Source organism: Hemiscyllium ocellatum, chromosome 6, assembly GCF_020745735.1.
Source record: "Hemiscyllium ocellatum isolate sHemOce1 chromosome 6, sHemOce1.pat.X.cur, whole genome shotgun sequence".
Lineage (NCBI taxonomy): Eukaryota > Metazoa > Chordata > Chondrichthyes > Orectolobiformes > Hemiscylliidae > Hemiscyllium > Hemiscyllium ocellatum.
The window spans coordinates 82,101,360-82,125,483 of record NC_083406.1 but is presented as its reverse complement, the minus strand read 5'-3'; the positions used below and the strand labels follow the sequence as shown (position 1 = coordinate 82,125,483).

General features: G+C 40.3%; 1 protein-coding gene across 1 annotated transcript in view; it reads left to right on the top strand.

Annotated features, from left to right (window-relative positions):
* The window catches only part of micu2 (mitochondrial calcium uptake 2), a 452,585-nt gene extending 432,926 nt beyond the window's left edge, over nt 1-19,659 (top strand). Inside the window, exons 10-13 of the mRNA XM_060826722.1 lie at nt 8,019-8,187; nt 11,189-11,297; nt 16,049-16,206; nt 18,529-19,659. Of these exons, the coding sequence (XP_060682705.1) occupies nt 8,019-8,187; nt 11,189-11,297; nt 16,049-16,206; nt 18,529-18,633 (541 nt within the window). The 3' untranslated portion in view covers nt 18,634-19,659. The remainder of the gene's footprint in view (nt 1-8,018; nt 8,188-11,188; nt 11,298-16,048; nt 16,207-18,528) is intronic.
* Nucleotides 19,660-24,124: the final 4,465 nt, after the last annotated feature.

Sequence of the window (24,124 nt, the reverse complement as noted above, 5' to 3'; positions counted from 1 at the left end):
GGATATCATTCTTAGGACTAAAAGGATCAAAGAATTTGGGGAGCAAGGTGGAACAGGTTACTGAGTTGGATGATCAGTCGTGAACATATTAATTGGCAGACCAGGTTTAAAGGGATGAATGGCCTCCTCCTGTTCCTCTTTTCTGTGCTTCGATACACCTGAATATAGCAGTTGAGTTACATATTTTTTCAACCCAAAACTGACAAAGCAGTAGCAAATTTGTTCTTCTGCTTATTTGGAGTTCAAACAATAAGCTGAATCATCATTTGAGCTCAAATTTTCTGTGAGACAGTTTTGAGAATTGCAAAAAAAGTATCATGATAACTGCCAAAAATGATGCATCTCTGCAAGCAAACACAGCCATACAACAATGAGATTCAATATTTTACTTTTTGTTTGATAGACTACTTCTGGATTCAGTGCAATTAAAACAAAGCAATTTGATGAGAATGATCTGCTGCATAGAGGACTACACAGTGCAAAGATAGATCTGACAGCCAGGCTGCCAGTATTTTGTGAAAGCAAAATGCAAGTTGTGTTAGTAAATCTCTATATTTATGTTTTAAAAATTAGAGGTTGTTTCAACATAACACTCAATCCAAGCAATGACAAAATAATACACGGCTTGAAGATAACTTACCCAGATGCCCACTTGCATGTCGAAATTCAAATTTAGTTAACTGCCACATACTGATCATCAGCTGTTATGTCTTTAATACAATAATTTGTCAATTTTTCCAAGTCAAAGCAAAAGGACCTTGGAGCTGCAGAGGCAATAAAACTAGTCGTTGCAACTATCAAAATATCAAGTAACACTACAAACTATTGGAGAACCATACATGGTAGTTAGGACTTATTCCTGTAGTTTGTCTTTCTTTTAATAGGCAAACTGTCATGACATTTGCATCAACCTCACGCCTGCAGTAAATCCTCAATTAATGTGATGGTTGTATTTTTGAACATCGTGGCTTTAGGTGAATCACAGGTTCCTATTGGAATCAGTGTTAAAGCCAGTAGTAGGTTCCTTTACACATGCGTGAGCAAGGAAAAAAACAATGTACAAGTTGAAGTACTTCCATACATGTGCAATCCTGCATTCCCAGCTGAAATTGCAAATAAATGCATCACTAAATATAAAAGAGAAACAATATAATTTTTTAAAATTAACATGCAGTACTTTTAGACTGGGTGCCATCCGCTGTTAGACATTGGTCATTCTGGATCAGCTCGATGCCAGGACTACCTGCACTGAGTTCTAAAGAAATGTCACTGGACTTGAATTTTTTTTTCTCTATCCACAGATACTGACAGACCTGCTGAGTTTCTCCAGCAACTTTTGTTTTTGTTTCTTCCTGCACTGATATCTTCTATCACTAGATGGAGCACAAGACTTCAGTGCAGCGCAAACCAGCAGAAGTGGTGGTGGGTGGGGAATGACTTTGAAGTGAAACCGATAAAACTGAGTGCATATATTGACATTAGGCAAGGACTTAATGTGTGTATGTTGTGGTTCTGTTCACCGAGCTGGGAATTTGTGTTGCAGATGTTTCTTCCCCTGTCTAGGTGACATCCTCAGTGCTTGGGAGCCTCCTGTGAAGCGCTTCTGTGATGTTTCCTCCGGCATTTATAGTGGTTTGTCTCTGCCGCTTCCACTATAAATGCCGGAGGAAACATCATAGAAGCGCTTCACAGGAGGCTCCTAAGCACTGAGGATGTCACCTAGACAGGAGAAGAATTGTCTGCAACACAAATTCCCAGCTCGGCGAACAGAACCACAACAACGAGCACCCGAACTACAAATCTTCTCACAAACTTTAATGTGTGTATCTCAGAGAACTATGCTTATCTGTGATGATTAAAGAAGTGTCGCCTTGTGAAAAACTAAGTTGATTCGTCCGAGGGGAAAGGTATATCAGATTTCTCTCTTTGAAGCATCAGCTTTCTTGGCTGCCCTTTGTAAATTTTGAATATGACTTCACTATTTTTTGTTTGTCTTTTTCAGAGCTTCTCATTATGTTGTTAAGTGCTGATATTATTTCAGTTGAAAAATATTTCTCACTGCCTCTGCCAAACTCTTTAACAATAACACAAAAATAAGTGAAATGTTCAGTCGTACCCTTGAGTGAGACAAGAGGTTGGTTAGCTCAGTTGGCTGAGCAGCTGGTTTGTGAGGAGAAAGTGAGGTCTGCAGATGCTGGAGTATCAGAGCCAAAATTGTATTGCTGGAAAAGCGCAGCAGGTCAGGCAGCATCCAAGGAGCAGGAAATTCGACGTTTCAGGCATAAGCCCTTCATCAGGATGAAGGGCTTATGCCCGAAACATCGAATTTCCTGTCCCTGGGATGCAACCTGACCTGCGCTTTTCCAGCAACACATTTTCAGCTGGTTTGTGATGCAGACTGACTAACAACAGCCTGGGTTTAATTCCCACACCTGCAGTGATCATCATGAACATCCTGCCTTCTCAACCTCAACCCTCAGCTGAGGTGTAGTGACCCTCAGTTAAACTCTAGTGAGAGAGCTGCCGTATGGTCCTCTGGGACTATGATAAGTTTACTTTCACCTGAGCAACATAGTGAAAGATTAACTAAAATTATATACAGAATTAGGTGACATTCATACAGTTCCTATAACATATTAAAACCTCCCAAAATATTTCACACGTGCTTTAAAAAGCAAAATTGAAGACTGAGTCATATAAGGCAATATAAGTGCAGATGTCCTAAAGCTTGGACAGAGATTTTAAGGGGTATGTTAAAGGAGTGAAGAGAAGTTATATGAATAGGATGTCTTTGGAGGGATATGGGCTGGGTGCTGGCAGGTGGGCCTAGATTGGGTTGGGATATCTGGTCGGCATGAATGGGTTAGACTGAAGGGTCTGTTTCCATGCTGTACATCTCTATGACTCTAAGTGGAGAGGCTTAAGGAGGGAATTCTGGAACTTGGGGCTTTGGCAGCTGAAGGTATGGCCGCCAATAATGTTTCAATTAAAATCAAATATGTTCAAGAAGCCAGGCACTTGATACCATCATGTGCTTACTGATCATGGACGAGCTAGATGCAGAGCCAGTAGAAGAGCTCAGCAAGGTCACTGACAGCCTAGCCTCAGGTAAAGCCCTGGGTTGTGATGGGATTCCTCCTGATTTGATCAAGTGCTGCAACACTAGCTTACTGCTCCCATTGTGTGAAGTCCTCTGCCAGTGCTGGCAAGAAGGAGCTGTACTACAGCCCATGACAAGATCGTTGCCCTTGGGTGAGAGAAGCGACTGCAACAGCTACAGAGGTATCTCTCTCCTCAACACTGTCAGCAAAGCATTTGCTCAGATCATTTTGACTCACCTGTAGAAACTGGCAGAACATATGTACCCAGAGTCACAGTGCGGCTTCTGAGCTAAAAGGTCAACAGTAGACATGATCTTCTCCCTTTGCCAACTGCAGAAGTAAAGAGAACAGAAAATGGCCCTGTATGTCATCTTATAGAGTCATAGAGATATACAGCGTGGAAATAGACCCTTCAGTCCAACACGTCCATACTGACCATATCTCTTATGCTCTCATCCAAATCATTTATGTAAATGACAAAAAATAGAGGACCCAGCACCGATCCTTGTAGCACTCCACTGGTCACAGGCCTCCAGTCTGAGAAAACAACCATCCACCACCACCCACTGTCTTCTACCTTTGAGCCACTTCTGTATCCACATGGCTAATTCTCCCTGTATTCCGCGAGATCTAATCTTGCTGACCAGCCTCCCATGGGGAACCTTGTCGAATGCCTTACTGAAATCCAAATAGATCACATCTACTGCTCTGCCCTCATCAATCATCTTTGTTCCTTCTTCACAAAACTCCATCAAGTTTGTGAGACATGATTTCCCAAGCACAAAGCCATGTTGACTATCCCTAATCAGTTCTTGCCTTTCCAAATACATTTACATCTTGTCCCTCGGGGTTCCCTCCAACAACTTGCCCACCACCGACGTCAGGCTTACTGGTCTATAGTTCCCTGGCTTGTCCTTACCACCCTCCTTGAACAGTGGCACCAAGTTAGCCAACCTCCAGTCTTCAGGCACCTCACCTGTGACTATTGATGATACAAATATCTCAGCAAGAGGCTCAGCAATCACTTCTCGAGCTTCCCACAGTGTTCTAGGGTACACTTGATCAGGTCCTGGGAATTTATCCAACTTTGTGTTTCAAGACATCCAGCACTTTCTCCTCTGTAATATGGACATTTTTCAAGGTGTCACCATCTATTTCCTTACATTCTCTATCTTCCATATATTTTCCACAGTAAATACTGATGCAAAATACTCGTTTAGTATCTCCCCCAATTTCTGCAGCTCCACCCAAAGGCTGCCTTGCTGATCTTTGAGGGGCCCTATTCTCTCCCTAGTTACCCTTTCGTCCTTAATGTATTTGTAAAAACGCTTTGGATTCTCCTTAATTCTATTAGCCAGTTATCTCATGTCCCCTTTTTGCCCTCCTGATTTTCCTCTTAAGTATACTTCTACTTCCTTTGTACTCTTCTAAGGAGTCATCTGTCTATCCTGTCTGTACCTGACATATGCTTCCTTCTTTTTCTTAACCAAACCCTCAATTTCTTTAGTCATCCAGCATTCCCTATACCTACCAGTCTTTCCTTTCACCCTAAAGGAATATACTCTGTCTGGATTCTCGTTATCTAATTTCTTCAACCTCACCAAGGCATTCAACCTGGTCAGCAGAAACTGCCTTTTTAAGGTTCTCCTGAAGTTCAGCAGCCAACTGAAACTGCTGAGCATGATAGAACCCTTCCACAATAACATGAAGAGAACAGTGCAGTTCAGCAGCAGCTCTTCTGAGCCCTTCGACATCCACAGTGGCATCAAACAAGGGTGCATCTCGCTCCCAAACTCTTCGGGATTTTTTTTGCTGTGCTCCTGAAACATGCCTTTGGCGCCGCAACGGAAGGGATTTATCTACACCCTCGATCAGAAGGCAGGCTGTTCAACCTGGCCCACCTCAGAGCCAAGACAATAGTATGTGCGGCACTCATCAAGGATGTGCTGTTTGCCGATGATGCTGCAGTTGCAACACACACCCAGCAAGAACTCCAGTTATGTAAACCACCTCCCTCACGCTTGCAACGATTTCGGGCTATCAGTCTGAAGAAGACGAGTGTCCTGGGAAAGGACACAGAGGCACCACCAGCCATCACCATTGATGACTACGCACTCAACGTCATTCATCAGTTTATGTACTTTGACTCTACCATCACTGACAACCTCTCCTTGGACACAGAGATCAACAAGAGGATCAAGAAAGCAGCCTCAACTCTTGCTCGCCTCATGACTCGAGTGTGGACAAATCCCAAGCTGACAGTGAAGACAAAAATGTCAATCTACAAAGCCTGCATCATTAGCACACTGCTGTACGGCAGTGAAACATGGACTACATATGCCGGACAGGAGAGAAGACTGAATGCCTTCCACTTGAGGAGTATCCGCCACATCCTGGACATATCCTAGCAAGACAGTGTGTCCAGTGCAGCAGTTCTATCTCACGCTGGCCTTCCCAGCATGTTCACTCTGCACAGGCAGTGGAGACTGCACTGGCTGGGCCATGTTCACTGCATGGAGGATGGCCGCCTCCCAAAGGATGTCCTCAATGGAGAGTTCACATCCGGGAAGAGACTCACTGGGTGTCCCCAGCTGCACTACAAGGACATTTGCATGAGGGACATGAAGGTGCTTGATATTGTTAGAATCCAGGAAAGGCTTGCTGCTGATCGTACTAGATGGAGAAGCACCCTGAACCAACACCTCAAAACAGGGAAAAGAAGCTGATGAGCACTGCATCGGACAAGTGGGCACGAAGGAAGGAGTGCAGCAGTTCCAGCAGATCAACGACCACATACAGATGTGACCTCTCCGACTGGGACTGTCACTCCAGCATTGGTCTCTTCAGTCACAAGCAATGTTGCTTCAGTGAAGCGGAAAGCTAGAACAACAAGGATGCAACCCATGGTCAGCCCTGTTCGAAAGGGGCCTCACTCACTCTCAGGAAGCCAGAATTAGAAAAATAAAGAGATCTTGGAGGGTTGTGAGGTTGAAGAGAGATAGGGTAAAGCAAGACCATGAAATGATTTGAAGACAAGAAACAAAAGTTTAAAAATCTAAGTATTGTTTAATGAGAAACCAGTATTTGTCGGCATGTATGGGTGACAGTTAAATGGGATTTGGTCCAAGTAAGGACATTGACATACAAAATTTTAAATTGCCTCAAGTTTACAGAGGATGGAATGTGAGAAATTCTAAAATATCATACAAATTGCTAAATGAAAACAATATCCAAGATGTGTTACGTAGTGTAAATAAAAATGAGACAAAAAGGTATTGTAAGACATAAGATAACAGAAACCAGAGAAGACCATTTAAGCGATTTACGAACCTTGTCATTTAGATTTGTATACAGAAGATGCTTCCACCAAGCTCTTCCCAAATCCTTCTAATCCCTCTGGGCACCATTGATAGCAAGGCTTTTAAGCAACATGCTCTTAAACTCTGCAATTTATTTCCTGAACTATCCACTTTACTACTTATGTTTACTTCTTCAAAAGCTTCCCTAAAATATATCTTCGATCATGCCTTTGTTCATTTCCTCTGTTACCTTTTTGCTGTTAGGTAATCAGCGGTCTTACAAAATTGACCTTTTTCATATAACAGGCATTATGTAAAAGCCTTGATAAAGGGATAGTCAACTCAAATACACTTCATACCAATTTGCATTTATTGTGCTAGGTGGCAGACTATTCTGTCAGTTTCAGACGTCACAGAACACCAGGTTGTAGTCCAACAGTGATTTTTTTTATATATTTGAAATTGCAAGGTTTTGAAGAGCTCCAAAAGCTTATGATTTCAAATAAAGCTGTTGGACTATAACATCCCACTCCAACATCAGCACTACCACAACATATTCTGTCAGTTATTAGAGGTGTTTTGTTAACTAATAATGAATAGAACAGAATCAGCTTATGCTGAGATTAAGAGCAAAATACAATCTCTGAGCATTCTTTGACAACATTACATGACGGTACATTCAGCTCTCAGTTCATTGAAACAGTTCTAATAATGTATTGTGTATTTTAGTATCCATTCCTTTCTAATTTAATTTTTATTATCTATTTACATGCTTGGTCTTTTATTCTCCATCATTGAATGTTTTCTGGGCTTTTGTAATTAAACATAGCTCAGTTTATAGCATTCCTTAATAAGGATATTTAAATGAAGAATTTCCTTTTACAAAATGAATTTCAAATTTCACCTTTTACAACTGTGTTGTTTTGACATAGATGACACACATTTTGTGAAAATCTTGCAAATGCTTCAGAGGTCCAGTTCATGAAGAGCTAAAAACATAAATACAGGAATTCCTGTGGCATTGAATCCACACTCCAGGCATTTCTAAACATCTATCTAAACACGTCAAAACAGACTTATTTTCACTATGTTTCATTTTCCTATCTGAGGCAGAAAGTATCTGAAACAGGGCCAGCTTTCCCTGCAGTCGGAGAGATCACCTCGGTATGAAATTTTCACATAACAGAACCCTTTCAGCTGCTTCAGTTGACATCTGCAATAGCAGATAGTCAGTGCTGAACACATGTAACAAGCATCTTACATTATTGTTGCAAAGGGCAATCATGAGCCCACATGGACCACCTAACCCTACGTTTATGTCAGACTCTTTAAGAGTTGGAGCAGTAATTGAAGTCATCTTCTTGAGAATGGACAATTAGGAATTGGCAATAAATGCTAGCCCAGCCTATAGTGCCACATCCCATGACTAAATAGAAAAAAACCTGCATCCCGTGATTGAATTTTTTTTAAATGCCTTGGTTTTCACATTTCAACTGTTAAATGCATGCTGAAGTCAAAATTTGAAGAACTTTTGATGAGGTAACAATTATCTTCAAAGACTCTTGGACTGGATTTTGACATTGTAAAAACTTTGATCTCTGGTGTGTTCCTTTTTTAGATTTATGGAAGATCTGCAAACAGAAGTGCAAGAGATTGAATTTACAGAGTTCTCTCGAGGCATGAAAACCATGAGAAGAGAAGAGTTTGCAGCTTGGCTGCTCCATTTCACTGAAGAGCAAAACCGTAATATTTACTGGAAGAACGTGAGGAAATTACCTCCAGGGGAGGTTAGCATTTACCTAAAATTAAGTTTCCTTTTACCATATGAATTTCAAATTTCAACTTTTACAACTGTCTTTGTTTTGCCACAGATGACAGATTTTGTCTCAATGGCAGTATTTATATATATCGTTCCTATCAATCTGAATAATATCTCAAGCAAATATGTAATTAATGCCAAAAATATATATAAATAGCCTTCTTTGTAATAGGAGCTTGTAACAATAGTATTCAAGACAAGAGAAATTAGCATTTTTTCCAACAGGAGTTTTGTAAACACAGCAGATGATTTTGTGAACACAGTTGTTGATTATTTTCTTCATACATGTCTCAAAATAAAGTTTAAGATATTCAAATTTCATGGAAGGAAACACTCAGTTTTTTTTATTATTTGTTTACGGGGTGTCAGTATCATTGGCCAGACCAGATGTTGTTGCACATCTCTAATTGCCCAAAGGGCATTTGACACCCAATTATACATATAAGCCAGACTAGGTGAGGACAGCAGATTTCCTTACTAAAGAACATCAGTGAACCACATGAATTTTTCTGACAATCATCAACATGAATATAGGGTTTAGGAGCAGAAGTGGACAATTTGGCCTATGAACAGCATTCTGAATAATTTTCTTATTGGCTGTGCAGTCTCCAAAGCCCATGCATGGCAACAACTTCTAGAATCAGAAGTCAATGCCATGATCAACATACTGACGGAATCACCATTTTCAGAATATCAGAGCAGCTGCACATGCACAGCCACACAACCTAGAGAAAACAGGCTCTGCCTGATCAAATCTTGATTTTCTAAGTATCTAAGTATAACCTCATTGATATTTTGTTTATTTATTTGTGGGAATCATTTATTTCCTGTCCCTAATTACCCAGTAGGCAATTAAGAGTCGATCACATTACTGTGTGTCTGGAGTCGTATGTAGACTAGACTAGGTAAGGATGGCGGATTTCCTTCCCTAAAGGACATTAACAAGCCAGATGGATTTTTACAATAACTGGTTATGGCTACCATTAGGGGACCATTTTATTCCTGATTTCAAATTGAATTCAAGTTTCACCATATGCCACAGTGAGATTCAAACTTATGTTCCTCTAACATTAGCCTGGTTTTATAGCTTGGTCTATAGTTTCCTGCTTTCTGCCTCCTCTTGTCTTGAATTCCAATCCTATTTTTACAGTTCCTTATTGTTCCATGATACTTATGGAAAGACTGCTGCTAGAAGAGTTTCATGCTGGTAGACAATAAGGTCTGAAGAATTGAGAAGATATTCACATTGGCATAAATATTTACTTTGTAATTCTCATGGTTAAAGCAAAGTCTAGCAAAAGATTTTGTTTTTGCCTCTTGCCATTTTCCCTGACAGGCACACAGCACAGACACATTGGTCCAACTTGGCTATGCCAACCAAGTTTCCCAAACTGAACTAGTCCCACTTGCCTGCATTTGCCTTTCCTATTCATGTACCTATCCAAATGTCTTTTAAATGTTGCAACTGTACTTGCACTTACCATTTCCTCTCGCAGTTCATTCCATACACAAGCCACTCTCTGTGTGAAAAAGTTGCCCCTCAGGTCCCTTTTAAATCTTCCTCCTCTCCCCTTAACAATATGCCCCCTGGTCTTGAACTTGCCATTTTAGGGACAAGACCTTTGCTATTCACCTTATTTATGCACCTCATGATTTTATAAACCTGTATAAGATTACCCCTCAACCTCATGCGCTCTGGTGAAAAATGTCGCAGCCTATCCTTATAACTCAAATGCTTCATTCTTGGCAACATACTGGTAAATCTTTTCTGAACCCTCTCCAATTTAATAATATGTTTCCTATAACAAGGCAACCAGAACTGTACACAGTACTCCAAAAGTGGCCTCACCATCATCCTGTACAATCTCAACATTTCTGATTGTATTTCTTTCCAAAATGCATAAACTGGACCACTATTGATTTCTTTCCCCCCACTTGATCAGTTTCTCCTCACTTACATTCATAAGTCTGCTGATACTTTTGGTCGGTTCCATAATTTCCAGTTTTCTGACCATAGCCACCACCTCTCCTCCATAGATGTGCATATCCATCACTCATCAGGAGGTTTGAAGGGTCTCTGCTTCTTCCTTGAAGAGAACTCTATACAATCTCCATCCACCACCACCCTCCTCCTGGCTAAGCTTGGTTTCACTTTGAACAACTTCTCCTTTAACTCATCTCACTTTCTCTAAGTCAAAGGTGTGGCTATGGGTAACTGCATAGCCCCCAGCTACGCTTGTTTCTTTGTGGGGTATGTGGAATATTCCTTATTTCAGTCCTACACAAGGCCTTCACCCACAGTGGACAAGTTAAACATCAATAATGTCTTCAGTGCTGCTTCCTGCTCTCATCTGGAATTTTAAAAATTAATTAGTTTTACTTCCAATTGTCATTCTGTCTCACCCTCACCTGGTCCTCTCTAATTCTTCTCTCTTTCTCTCTCTCTCTCCCCCTCTATCCTTGACTTTTATGTTTCCATTTCTGATATTATCGGGTTGTTAATGAGATGTGTATCCACACCTGAGATAGCTGATCAGGCATTGTGTATTTGTTAACCCAACAGACAAAACAATCTCAGGAGATATTAGTTCGGATCCCAGTCTTCCTGTCACTCAACATTTACACACTTGCACATTCAGCATGGGCCACTTAGGGAGCATTAGGAGTAATAGCAGATTTTATTTCCCTGCCTAATGTAGTGGTATTAAAGCCAGTTTTGGCACCAATGTCCCCCACTTCTATGACTGAACATAAGTACCTCAGTGTATTCCAGAACACAGTCACAGTGGATTTCCAGTCTCATAACCTAAGAATGTCAATCTTTCTCTCTTTTACTCTTTTTCCTGTTCATTCTCTCTTTCAATCTCTCCTGTCCTCTTTCTTTATTACTATGTTCTGCTATCTTTGCTCCTATATATTTTACATGCAACTTCTTCTTAAATACTAACTAGTGTTTCTTTATATTCCAGAGCATTTCCTTTCAAGAATTCAGGGCATTTTGCCACTTTATGAATCATCTTGAAGATTTTGCTTTCACTATGAATATGTTCACTGCAGCTAACCGTCCTGTTGGAATAGGTATGTACAGTGCAACATTATATATTATTCTGAAAACAGAAAAGCATTTCGACTTTGAAGGTATTTTTTAATCAAACAGCATCAAAATGATAGAATGTATTGGAGTTGGATTACTCATGTCACATAAGATCTAAATCTATGCTTTCATCATGTATGCTGATTTTACCTGCTGCAGAAATAAAAGGACTAAGGCAGATGAATCTATGACTGGAAAGTTGATGGAAGAGGGAGAGCTTTGAAACTTCAAAGAGTTGTGAAATATGAGGAGAACAGTGTGGAATTCGAGGATATTGACAAGTTGGTGAAATAAGCAGAAAGGTGGCAGATGAGGTTCAAGAGAAATGTGAGGTGATGCACTTTGATCAGAAAAACACTAAAAGACACCACACAATTGGGTTTAATTCTACCGTAATGGCCAATAAAGTATAGATTTATGGATACTTTGGAGGACATCACTGCAGGCTTGCCTTAGGGTAATTTCTGAGACTCAATTCTAAAGGGTTCAGGAACAGAGGAACCTGGGTGTACACGTGCACAGATCATTGAAGTGGACGGGTCAGTTGGGGAAAGCAGTAAATAAGGCAAACAGTTTTCTCTGCTTTATTCTTAGGGGTATGGAGCGCAAGAACAAGGAGGTGATGCTGAACACATACAAGACATTTGTTAGGTCTCCACCGAAATATTATATACAGTTTTGGGAGGCCGTTGCTCCCGATGCAGTCTCCTCTACATTGGGGAGACTGGGCGCTTCCTAGCAGAGCGCTTTAGGGAACATCTCCGGGACACCCGCACCAATCAACCACACCACCCCGTGGCCCAACATTTCAACTCCCCCTCCCACTTTGCCGAGGACATGGAGGTCCTGGGCCTCCTTCACCGCCGCTCCCTCACCACCAGACGCCTGGAGGAAGAACGCCTCATCTTCCACCTTGGAACACTTCAACCCCAGGGCATCAATGTGGACTTCAACAGTCTCCTCATTTCCCCTTCCCCCGCCTCACCTTAGTTCCAAACTTCCAGCTCAGCACTGTCCCCATGACTTGTCCGGACTTGTCCTACCTGCCTATCTCCTTTTCCACCTATCCACTCCACCCTCTCCTCCCTGACCTATCACCTTCATCTCCACCCCCACTCACCTATTGTACTCTATGCTAATTTCTCCCCACCCCCACCCTCCTCTCCACGCATACTCTCTCCACGCTTATCTCTCCATGCTTCAGGCTCACTGCCTTTATTCCTGATGAAGGGCTTTTGCCCGAAACATCGATTTCGCTGCTCCTTGGATGCTGCCTGAACTGCTGTGCTCTTCCAGCACCACTGATCCAGAATACAGTTTTGGGAGGCAAGTTATAGAAAAAATGCAAATGTATTGGAAAGAGAGCAGAAGTGATTTACTAGAATGGTACCAGGTAGGAGAAATTTTAGTAAAGAAAATAGATTGAAGATGTTTGGCCTGTTCTCCTGGAGAGAAGCCTGGAAGAGATTTGATAGAGGGTTTTCAAAATTATGAGTAGGCTGGATAGAGTGGGTAGGGAGATGCTGTTTCCATTTCTGTTTCTTTCATAAAAGAAACAAGAATGAGAGTGCATAGATTTAAAGTGATATGAAAATGGAGCAAGGATGATATAAAAAAGAACTTTCCCACAGTGAATTGTTAGGGTATGGAATACACTGCCTGGAACTATGGTGGAGGTCAGTTAATTAAGGCATTCAAAAGGGCATTGGTTGCGTTTTGGTGTGCAGGGTTAAGGGGAAAAGGCAGGGGATTGGTAATAGATAATTAAGCAAGTGTTGGCACAATGGGCTACATTGAAATAGTTTTGTGATTCTTTGAATCTATTTACATTCTTCATCCTACTGTCTTGAATGTCCTCCAGTATTTTACCTCATGAGTCCTTCTACATCTGTAGCCCTGGACAAAACTGGTCAGCAGACAATTCTACCATAATAGTCAAGAAAGTGAAGGTTTGTGGATACTGTGGAGGACATCACTGCAAGAGACCCTCAGGGCAATTTCCAAGATTCTGCATTAGTGGTGCTGGAAAAGCACAGCAGTTCAGGCAGCATCTGAGGAGCAGTAAAATCGACGTTTCGGGCAAAAGCCCTTCATCAGGAAAACCACTTCAGCTGCTTTATCAATTACCTTCCTTCCCTCATAAGGTCAGAAGTGGGGGATGTTCACTGATGTTTGCACAATGGTCACGATTCCGTAGATAATGAAGTAGTCTATGTCAGAATGCACCAAGACCTGTATCCAAAATCTCTCCTTGAACTGAAAAGAGGCAGGTAACATTCACACTACAGTAATGCTGGACAATGGTCACCCCAACAAGAAAGAATCTGACCATTGCCCTTGGTCATTCAAGATATTATTGTTGCTGAATCTCCCACTATCAGCAACCTGGGTGAATGATTGACCAGAGACTGAGCTACCCATATAAATGCTGTGCCCACAAGGGCAGGGCAGAGGCTAGGAATCCTTCAGTGAAGAACTCACCTCCTGACTCCCTAGAATGTGTTCACCATCTACAAGGTGGCATGGTAGCACAATGGTTAGCACTGCTGCCTCACAGCACCAGAGACCCAGGTTCAATTCCCGCCTCAGGCGACTCTCTGTGTGGAGTTTGCACATTTTCCCCGTGTCTGCGTGGGTTTCCTCCGGTTTCCTCCCACAATCCAAAAATGTGCAGGTTAGGTGAATTGGCCAAGTTAAATTGCCCGTAGTGTTAGATGAAGGGATAAACATAGGGGAATGGTGGGTTGCGCTTCAGCGGGTTGGTGTGGACTTGTTGGGCTGAAGGGCTTGTTTTCACACTGTAAGTAATCTAATCTAAGGCACACGGCATGAGTGTGATGGAATACTCCCCAGTTGCCCGGATGAGCGCAGCTCCACCAACACATAAAAAGCTTAACACCATCCAGGACAAAGCAAAAAGTGTGATAAGCATCACATCTTCATATATTGACTCCTTGTACTAGCAACACTCAGCAGCAGTAGTGTGTATCATCTAAAAAATGCCCTGTAGTAATTCACCAATGATCCTTAGACAGCACCTTCCAAATCCATGACCACTTCCATCTAGGATGACAAGGACAGAAGATGAGGACACCATATGCAAGATCCCCTCCAAGCTACTCACTATGCTGACCTGGAAATATATTGCTCTTCATTCAGTGTTGCTACAACACTGTTTTTGCAAATCTGATTTTGAAACATCCATTACAGCCAAATCCAGGCTTGCTTGACATTGTGGATTTATTTCCACATGCAGAAATTAGAACCAGGAGTGTGATACATAAACCAGGAAAAGTCTTTGTTTAAATTTTATAACGTGAGTAGTAACATCCTGTATTTTTCCTAACATGTCTGCATGTGGTACCTTCCAACATTAGTGGGCGCCAGAGTTCTGGGTATTGATAAATGTATAGAAGCTCACTTACTGCTTTTTAAGAGCAATTCAGCCATTTACAATTCTTCTGTTGACTGGTGAGCTGTAACCTCCAACTTCATTCTCATGACAGACATATCGCCGTAATGACCTGTGGTGCTTTGGAATGGCATGATGGACTACCTTCCTTGTTACTTCCTCTGAATGCACCACATCTAGTTCCACAGTCACAAAACAGGAATGTTGATTACATTTCCTTACTGAGAATTCAGAGCTATACCTCATGTTCCCCTTACTTATTTTTTCCTGTCACCTCTTATTCTTGTTGATAAAAATGACTTTATGATGTCTCTATTCCGGCAAGCCTAATCGTCTGCACTTCTTAAAATGAATAACTGAAGGCATTTTTCCTTTCCCAGCACTGATGTACCAGCTACTTACATCCTAGCTTTCCTTTAAACTTATGCAAAAAAATGTTTGCAAGCAGCACACTTCCCTTCAAGTGAACATAATTTTAGTTCCTTACCAGTCAGGTTATAGCTGCCTTGGTCTTAGAGAATGTGCCATGATATTCATAGGATCACAAATTGAGCTTTCAGGCATAATCCTCCTGCTTTTGAGAAGCAGTCTATCTCTACATTGTGTTGGAACTTAATGACACTGAGACTTTACAGATGTGAGCTTGTTAAGTTTCCTGTGCGTGTGATTAATTTTCTGTGCATATATCAGCATGGCATACAATGGACCAAGTCTTGCCTGTAGAACAGCCTTCTTTGTGAAGCACTAGCATTGGCACATTTTCTGAGCACGCCTCATGTCTCCAGCTGATTTTGCAACCTGGATTTGTACAATGCTGCTCGGGTGGATGCAAAGTCTGATGATTTCTTTGCCACTTCTGTTTATTTTTGAATTTTTTAAAGGGTAAAAGGAATTCCCAGGACAACTCATATTGTACCAGACAAGTAAAGCAAAACTGACATACTCAATCCCATTGCAGATAACTAAAACATGAATAGAAATACCAGATAGTGAGATACCAACACTCCTAGACCTTCAACAATGACATTGCATTTCTGGAGGTAGAGTATAGTTCCAAATTTAAATTTGAATGGGCTCCAACTTTAACTGGATGAGCAAAGATGAAAAGTCTACATCACGCCAAATTAATTAAGTACATTAAACTTTGCCCTTTATATCTATATAACATGTTTCAACTAGATAAGAAATGCTACATAAATCCATGACAGCTTTTGCAACAATATATTACTTCTTCAAGGAGAATTTTTTTTATATTTTAATGTTTTCAATGATATTGGAATAACTTTGTCTCAATATAATGTGTGCTTTCCATGTTAAATTTAGGACAATTCAAGAGAGCTGTGAAAGTTGCAACAGGGCAAGAATTATCAGATAATGTTCTTGATACTGTCTTCAGGATTTTTGATGTGGATGGAGATGGGTGTCTGAGCAAACAAGAGTTCCTTGGAGTGATTATGACAAGGCTGCATCGTGGCTTGAAGGTGATATTCAAGTTCCAAATACAGTTGCTGCATTTTCCAAACCAGTGAATATAATTATAGTTGACCTTGGGTTAACATCTGATCTGAACGATAGCAGCAGTACAGCACCTCTCCAGCCTTCCTAATATATCTTCGCTAAAACACATTTGTGTTTTTAACTTTAACCTTGTGGAGATAAGTTCCACATTTTAACTATTCCCTAGTCAGTGAAGTTTCTCCTGAATTAGTTGTTGGATTTATTAGCGATTTATCTTCTATTTAATCTTATATCTCCTGATTGCATTTGTCTTCCTCTTCATACCCTCTCCCCACCCCCTGCCAAGTTTTCATCTCCCTAATACATGGGATCGTGTTACATTTTCTCCATGTTTACCCTACTACACTGTTAAAATCTTTAAGACCACTATTAGTTCAACGTTCAGTCATATCTTTCCTAGAGAAAAGAACTCCAGATCAGTACAATGTCTCAATTCTGGATAAGTACAGAATAGAGACAAAATTGATTGAAGAGTCAAAACCAATAGGTGCTTTCAGTTATGTTGGAGTAGGATGCTCCAGAGTGCGATTTAGGAGTACTAATGTTTCTAATTCATCCCAATGGATTGGTTTGAAAAATTCAATGCAAATTAGTTCAGTTTGTATTGATACTGTGTCAAGAGGAGCAGGTGGCATCTCAGAATTTGCAGGATGCTTTGAACAAACTGAATATAAACAGAACAAAAGCATATAAAATGTAATATAGATGAGTGTACAACACAGCCTACAGAATGTAAACTGCAAAATCAAAACAAGAGGAAATCTTGATTAAACTTATAGTGCACCTTTGCTTACATCCAGTTTTGTCACCAAAACATAAAGGAAATATTCACATACCAGAAACAGTGCAGAGAAATGGCGCGAGGCTGATCCTGATTCTCAGATCAAAATATTTGGGCCCTTCAGCAATCTTACAGCATAGAGTGAAATAGCCAGGCAAGAAATGGGAAGGCTAAGTTATGAAGATTACTAATTGTTGGGAATCAATGAAAGGAACACAGGTTTAAATTAATAAAAAGTAAATTTAATATGATCACAAAAATCTTCTCACAATAAGTGATATGTACAAGAGGCTGGATTTAATGCTCACCTTCCCTTGGTTTAAAGTGTGAGACTCACTAAATCTCGGAGGTGCATGCGCACTGATCACCCTCCTACCTATGCATCGTTTGCATTTACCCAGCAGTGGAGCTGGCTTTGGCCAGCCAACAATTAATGGGCCAATTTGAGGATATCAAGTGGGGGATGCCCATTTAAGGGCCTCACCCACTACTGTAGGACTTTAACTGGCAGCAGCACACCAAACATTCAAACCAGCATTTCTTTCCTGGACCCATTGGAGGACTACCCCCACACCAGTTTGCCATCCCCTCATGGCCTCCCAAACACCAGCCTTTTCACCTCAGGGTGGAAAGAAGCAGGCAAGTTCCATTTCTCACATGACCAAATTCTAGATACAGCAATACACAACTCTGTCCCAATGGGCTGGAGCTTCTGACATTTGGCTAGCTGGCAGCTGTCTGAGGGAGTTTCCTTGACCCAGACGGGAAGGAGTTCTGAATCCAGCATATTAATGGCAGTTAAATGCCTTTGGGAAGCCAGTGTTCTCTTCAATGCGTAACTCACTCAAGGTATTAGCCAGGGAGAGCATCCTCTACCATTCAAGGAATGGACTTTCAAATAAAATAGTAGAAATGAAAGCTTTGAAAGCATTTAGGAAACTTAAATGAATTAGACAGTGAATTTGGGTGGACTAAATGATATTCCTGGGAGTGATCCCATAATTTGGATTAAGAGTAACTATTTGTGATACGATGTTTACTCTTGTTCGTCCTTTTTCACAACATTTAAATTTCTGACTGAATAATCTACACAACAACAACAATGTACTTCAGTTAGGGGAAAAGACCTGATGGATTCAGAAAAAACATTAATAAATGAGGTTGAACATGTATTCTTTTGTTATTAAATGTTATGTGTTTAAAAAAAACATGGATGATACCAAATTTGGGCAACACAGTAGCAGTGGGGTTCACGATAGACAACAGAAGATGGAAAATTTTAGATTTACAGAATATTGGATATATGTGAAAAGGTGGAAGACATAATATTTGATAGTTTTATATTTTTTGGATAATACCTACATTCCTGGGTTTATAAAAATCTTGAATACTAACCTAAAAGTGTCCAAAATAGTTTAAACTGGAACAAAATGACCCTAGTAGATTATGACAAGAAAAATCTGTTTGTTTACAGTAACTGAGACTTATACTTTGGTTTCAACAGGTGCCAATAAAACATGGTTTCAAGGGCTATTTTAAATGTGTGAAGAAGGAGACTATTGTTGGAGTTCATGAAGCCTGGAAGCAGACTGGAAGAAGCCCCTGTTAAACCTACTGACCATAAAGTCTTTTTACATAAAATAATCCAGAGCTATACATGAGAGCCAATTTGTTGAGGAAATTTGTCACGGGTGATTTAAAACAAGTTTTAACATATTTAGGATTACTAGAAAGCATCCAGAGTTTAATAAAATGTAATAAGTGTGATGTTGCTTACATACACAGTGTATTTACATAAAAATAAAACATTGTCTCATGAAAATGTATTTTCACATTTGTTTACAAGCCTGCATTATACTGTAATAATGAAAAACACTGTCAATTTTGTCACTTAAGTGTGACATAATTCTATTAAAGATGTCTGTGGTATTTTTGACTTTTTGTTCCTCCAAATATGGACTTTTATTCAGCATTTATTTTCTTGAAGGCAATGCACTTTAAATAAAATTAAAGTGGTTGAATCATTGACCTTCTCTGTATATTTCAGGCAGTTCATTTCTCTCAGATGCTCTTAAAAATACAAAGAAAGAAATCTGTTTGCTTAACTCAACCTTGAATGCACTACATAGATCTCAGGGGCAAGAAGAGAAGGGGCTTCTACCTGGGTAGCATTCTTCATTGATATAATTGAAGAAGACCACAAAGAAATGTTAAAGTATTGCTTGCCCCAATAAATCAACAGGATCTATGCAACACCAGAAGTGATGTTATACAAACAGATTTAGTCCTAAAAACATTTAATCTCTGCTGCTTCAGTGCAAGACATGAAATATTCAGGGACTTGATTGAATGTGTCTTTATATTCTTGTATACAAGTTTGTTTTAAGAATCCAAGACAAAATATGACTTTTAAAAACATTGTTTTTAAATTACATTTAAGATGTAAGATTCTATCCTACATTGTAACACTGGAGGTAATTTATCCTAACGTCTCAAAACAATTATTCAACAACTGTGATTACTTTTTAGAAATTAGATAAAACTGCCCTTTGGTTTAATTATTTTTACTTGAATATGTAAGAACTACAATGATTTCATCAGAATCTACTACATCTGGAATCTTTATTAAATCTGCTGCTTTTGCACTAATAAAGTTGGCTTGTGAAATCTGTGTTTAAATTTATGAGTCATACCACATGTGACCAGTGCAAGTATTTTCTTAGTACACCAAGGGAGCAACAATCATTCCTTTAGTCCAATTGTTGTTAAAGTATTTGGTGTAATCCTTGAGGTATGCAACTAAATGATATATAATTGCCAGGCTTAAATCATTAAACCATTGAAGCACTGATGCACATCAGTAAATGAGAATATTCAGCTTGTTTGAAACTGTATTTACTTCACAGTAGATTATCCTGATCCTATAAAGACAACATAACTTCTGCCTGTTTGTAAAAATACTAGCCTGCATTCATTGTAAACATACCCTTGGCTATCTGTATCAGGAATTCTACTGATATTCAGAGTAAATTTTCTTTTTGATTTTTCTATCCATGGCAGCATTGCAAAATGTTTGAATCTGAGAAGCAATTACTTCAGTCTAAACTATTTTCATAAATAGAGAATTTAGTCAATGTTTGAGTGAATTGAAACTACAATGGTGAATTCTGTACTACATTTGTAGTAAAGAAGGTGATTCAAAACTAAAGAGCTAAAGAAGAACTTGGTACAACAATGCTTCAGTTTGACATTCAAATCAATAAAAGTCAAAATATTTCAGTTGGTCAACTGCTTCTAATTGGAATTGTTAGCATTGTAGATCTTCCTGTGGGACAATCTGTGAGAAACAATATTGAGGTGAAATCCTTTAATAAATAATGTAACTGATGGGCATTTTATTAAAAGCAAGGCTCCATGAATTGTGTCAGTGACTGATGGTACCATTTTATATAGGGTATCCACTTTCCAGACATCTGACTGAAGAATGCGATTCCATACAGAATTTTAAAGATCCAACATCTGAACATGTCCGGTCAATGCAAACAGCTATTTTATGTTGTCTTGCATTGTGTTCCAATTTGCATGCAAATTGACTTGTGAACAGACTCAAGAACAGAACCTGATTGCAGCCTCAGACTGCCTGATACATACACATTTTTATATGTGTGCACATTAAATTTATAATAATTTAACACAATTTAATCTAGTTAGAAAGAATAAGAGTTTTAATTAGATTTTATTGGTTATCATGAAATAATGTGTGGGCGGCACGGTGGCACAGTGGTTAGCACTGCTGCCTCACAGCGCCTGAGACCCGGGTTCAATTCCCGACTCAGGCGACTGACTGTGTGGAGTTTGCACGTTCTCCCCGTGTCTGCGTGGGTTTCCTCCGGGTGCTCCAGTTTCCTCCCACTGTCCAAAGATGGGCGGGTCAGGTGAATTGGCCATGCTAAATTGCCCGTAGTGTTAGGTAAGGGGTAAATGTAGGGGTATGGGTGGGTTGCGCTTCGGCGGGTCGATGTGGACTTGTTGGGCCGAAGGGCCTGTTTCCACACTAAGTCTAATCTAATCTAAAAAAAAATTCAATATTTGATTCTGTTTTATTGCTAGAATTTCATTGATTTTTTTAAATAAAATGTTCTGTGTTGATGCTTATAAAAGATTTTTCAGAATGAATGCTTTCTGAAAAGCAACAACGTCCTGTTTGGCAAGTGTTCCAATTTTAATTTTGCATTTTTAACATTTTGTTCTCAAAATTGTGCAAAGTCATGATATTTTCCTTATGTGTTGCTTCTTAAAGACAATGAACGATACAATGTATTGATAGTTGAAGATAACCAATCTATAAGAGGGAAAAGAATTACCAACACCACATCTTAGGATATGTGCCAAAATTCCATGCAAGTTCACACTGTAACCATTTTTGCAATATGTATTTTAGAAATATATTTCACCATAAACAATCCTGTATTTTCCTTTAATATCACTTTTTTCCTGAAGGTTATTATTTTAATGTTGATTTTCTTAAATAATTTTGTCAGTTTTTAGAATGCAGATTTAGATGAGTAATTTCGTGCAACAAAATGGAATTTGAAAGACTTTCTAAAATATGTACCTCGGATTAGTGCAAAATTTACTACCACCGTGCAAAGTGGATGGCTAGCCCTGAGGTAGGGAGAGGTCATTTTCCTGAATAATTAGTAAAGTTGGAATGTCAGCAACAATGGATATGAGAAGAAATTGCTTGCTTTGAAAAACAAAACCTATGCATGATGGAAAAAGCAAATGTGAAGAGAACCTCAGGAAAAGCATGATAGTTGAGAGAAATTGGGAAGAGAAGGGGACAGAGACTGCCAGATTACCTCAATTTGGAAACAACAGTTTCTTTGAATTCTTCACATCTACCATCAGAAAATACCAGAGAAGATCTTTTCAAGAGCTAGTTCATGATGTAAAGGGAGTTTTCAGGTTGTCATTACCCTCCAGATGGCTCCATAATATTGGGAAGATTTGGCTGGTGAGAGGGAGAGACATTCATCTGAAATAGTCAGACTTGGCAATGCAATGAGGTGAGATTTATACCATGTGCACACTAAGTTACAGTTCAGAGCCCAGAAATCACAAAGGTGGATGTTATAAGAGAGACTCATTTGGCGTAGAGAATCAAGATGTTTCTGAGCAAATAATTTGTTGAAGGTATAAAAGTTGGGAATTGGAGAGGAGTTGATGACATAATCATTTCCATGAATATAAATGCAGCTAGTAAATTTAAAGGCTGTTGGAATATGTCTGCAAATAGAAAATATTATGTCTAACACAGTCCATGATTAAGGCCCATATCTTCCATTCTGGAGTATAAGATTGGCAGCAGATATAGAAGTGAGTATCATTTCCACTTGGAGGTGAGCCCCCCAGATTCCAGAAGCATGACCAAGGAGCTGGGAAAATCTTATGGAGGAGGTAGATAGGAAGTTGACACCCTCAACTTTACCTTAAGGGATCAAAGACCCTGGTGCCATATTTAAAGAGTACCCAGCCAACTTTTAATTCCCTACCAGCAAGGGGCTGCCTGCTGCAAAACATACTGGGCCTTCCACCCCTTCTCAGACAGCCAAACAGACTTCCACCCTTGTCCAAGCTTAATCCTGCTTTACTCCAGCTTCTCTCACTTTTTACCATCCAATTCAGACTACCACCACCTAATCTCAACACTATTGGCAAATGCTCTCCAATGAGACAAAGTAGGAGCTACTCCAAAGTCCAGGAAAATAACTGTGTCACCCATTGCATGCCATTTCTGTGCAGTTTAGAAACTGAAAGCATGTATTGCTCATTCATATTAACTTAATTTGGAAGGGGAACTTAATTCTGGTGAACTGGTAAATACAAACAAAAGGATCTAAATCTACCTTTAAAGTTCAGAAAACTTGATTACAAACTTCCATTATGCTGTCAGGAGCCTTATTTTTGGCCCCCCACCCAGCTAAGATCCACTATCCACCTTGCTTTCTGCTGCTGGGATCAGCACAATATCCTACCCTAACATCAGACAAAATGTGATAACAAGTCTGTGTACTGCGCAAGTCTAAGAATGAGTAATATCCATTCCTAATATGCATGTTGGCCATAAAATGTCTGACTGGGCAAATGTTGGTCTACTCTATATTTATGGTGAAAGTAGGGACTGCAGATGCTGGAGATTAGAGTCGAGAGTATGGCGCTGGAAAAGGACAGCAGGTCAGGCAGCATCAGAGGAACAGGAGAATCGAAGTTTTGGGCAAAAGCCCTTCATCAGGAATGAGGCTGTGAGCCAAGATCATTTCCACCACCAACAAATGGATGTCCTCTGCCATTTCCGTCACCTACAAATGGACCCACCACCAGAAATATATTTCCCTCCCCACCCCTATCCACCTTCCATAAAGACTATTCTCTCCATGACTCCCTCGTCAGGCCCACATCCCCCTCCCCAACCCAATCAATCCACCGTTCCCATCCAGTACCTTTCCCTGCCACTGCAGGAATTGCAAAACCTGCGCCCACACCTTCCCCCCCCCCCCCCCTTACCTCCATCCAAGGCCCCAAAGGAGCCTTTCCATCCATCAAAGTTTTACCTGCACTTCCACACATCATTTACTGTATCAGTTGCTCCTGACCCGGTCTCGTCTACATTGGGGAAACAGGCCACACACTTCAACTCTCCCTCCCACTCCGCCAAGGATGTGCAGGTCCTGGGCCGCCTCCATTGCCACTTCCTAACCACCTGATGCCTGGAGGAAGAACGCCTCATCTTCCACCTCGGGACCCTTCAACCCTAGGGCATCAATGTGGATTTCACCAGTTTCCTCATTTCCCCTCCATCCACCTTATCCCAGTTCCAACCTTCCAACTCAGCACCGTCCTCATGACTGTCCTACCCGTCCAATTTCCTTCCCACCTATCGACTCCACCCTCCTCTCCAACCTAATACCATTACCCCCACCTCCATCTACCTATTGCGCTCTCAGCTATCTTCCCTCCAGCCCAGCCCCCTCCCATTTATCTCTCCACCCCCGAGGCTACCAACCTCATTTCTGATGAAGGACTTTTGCCTGAAATGT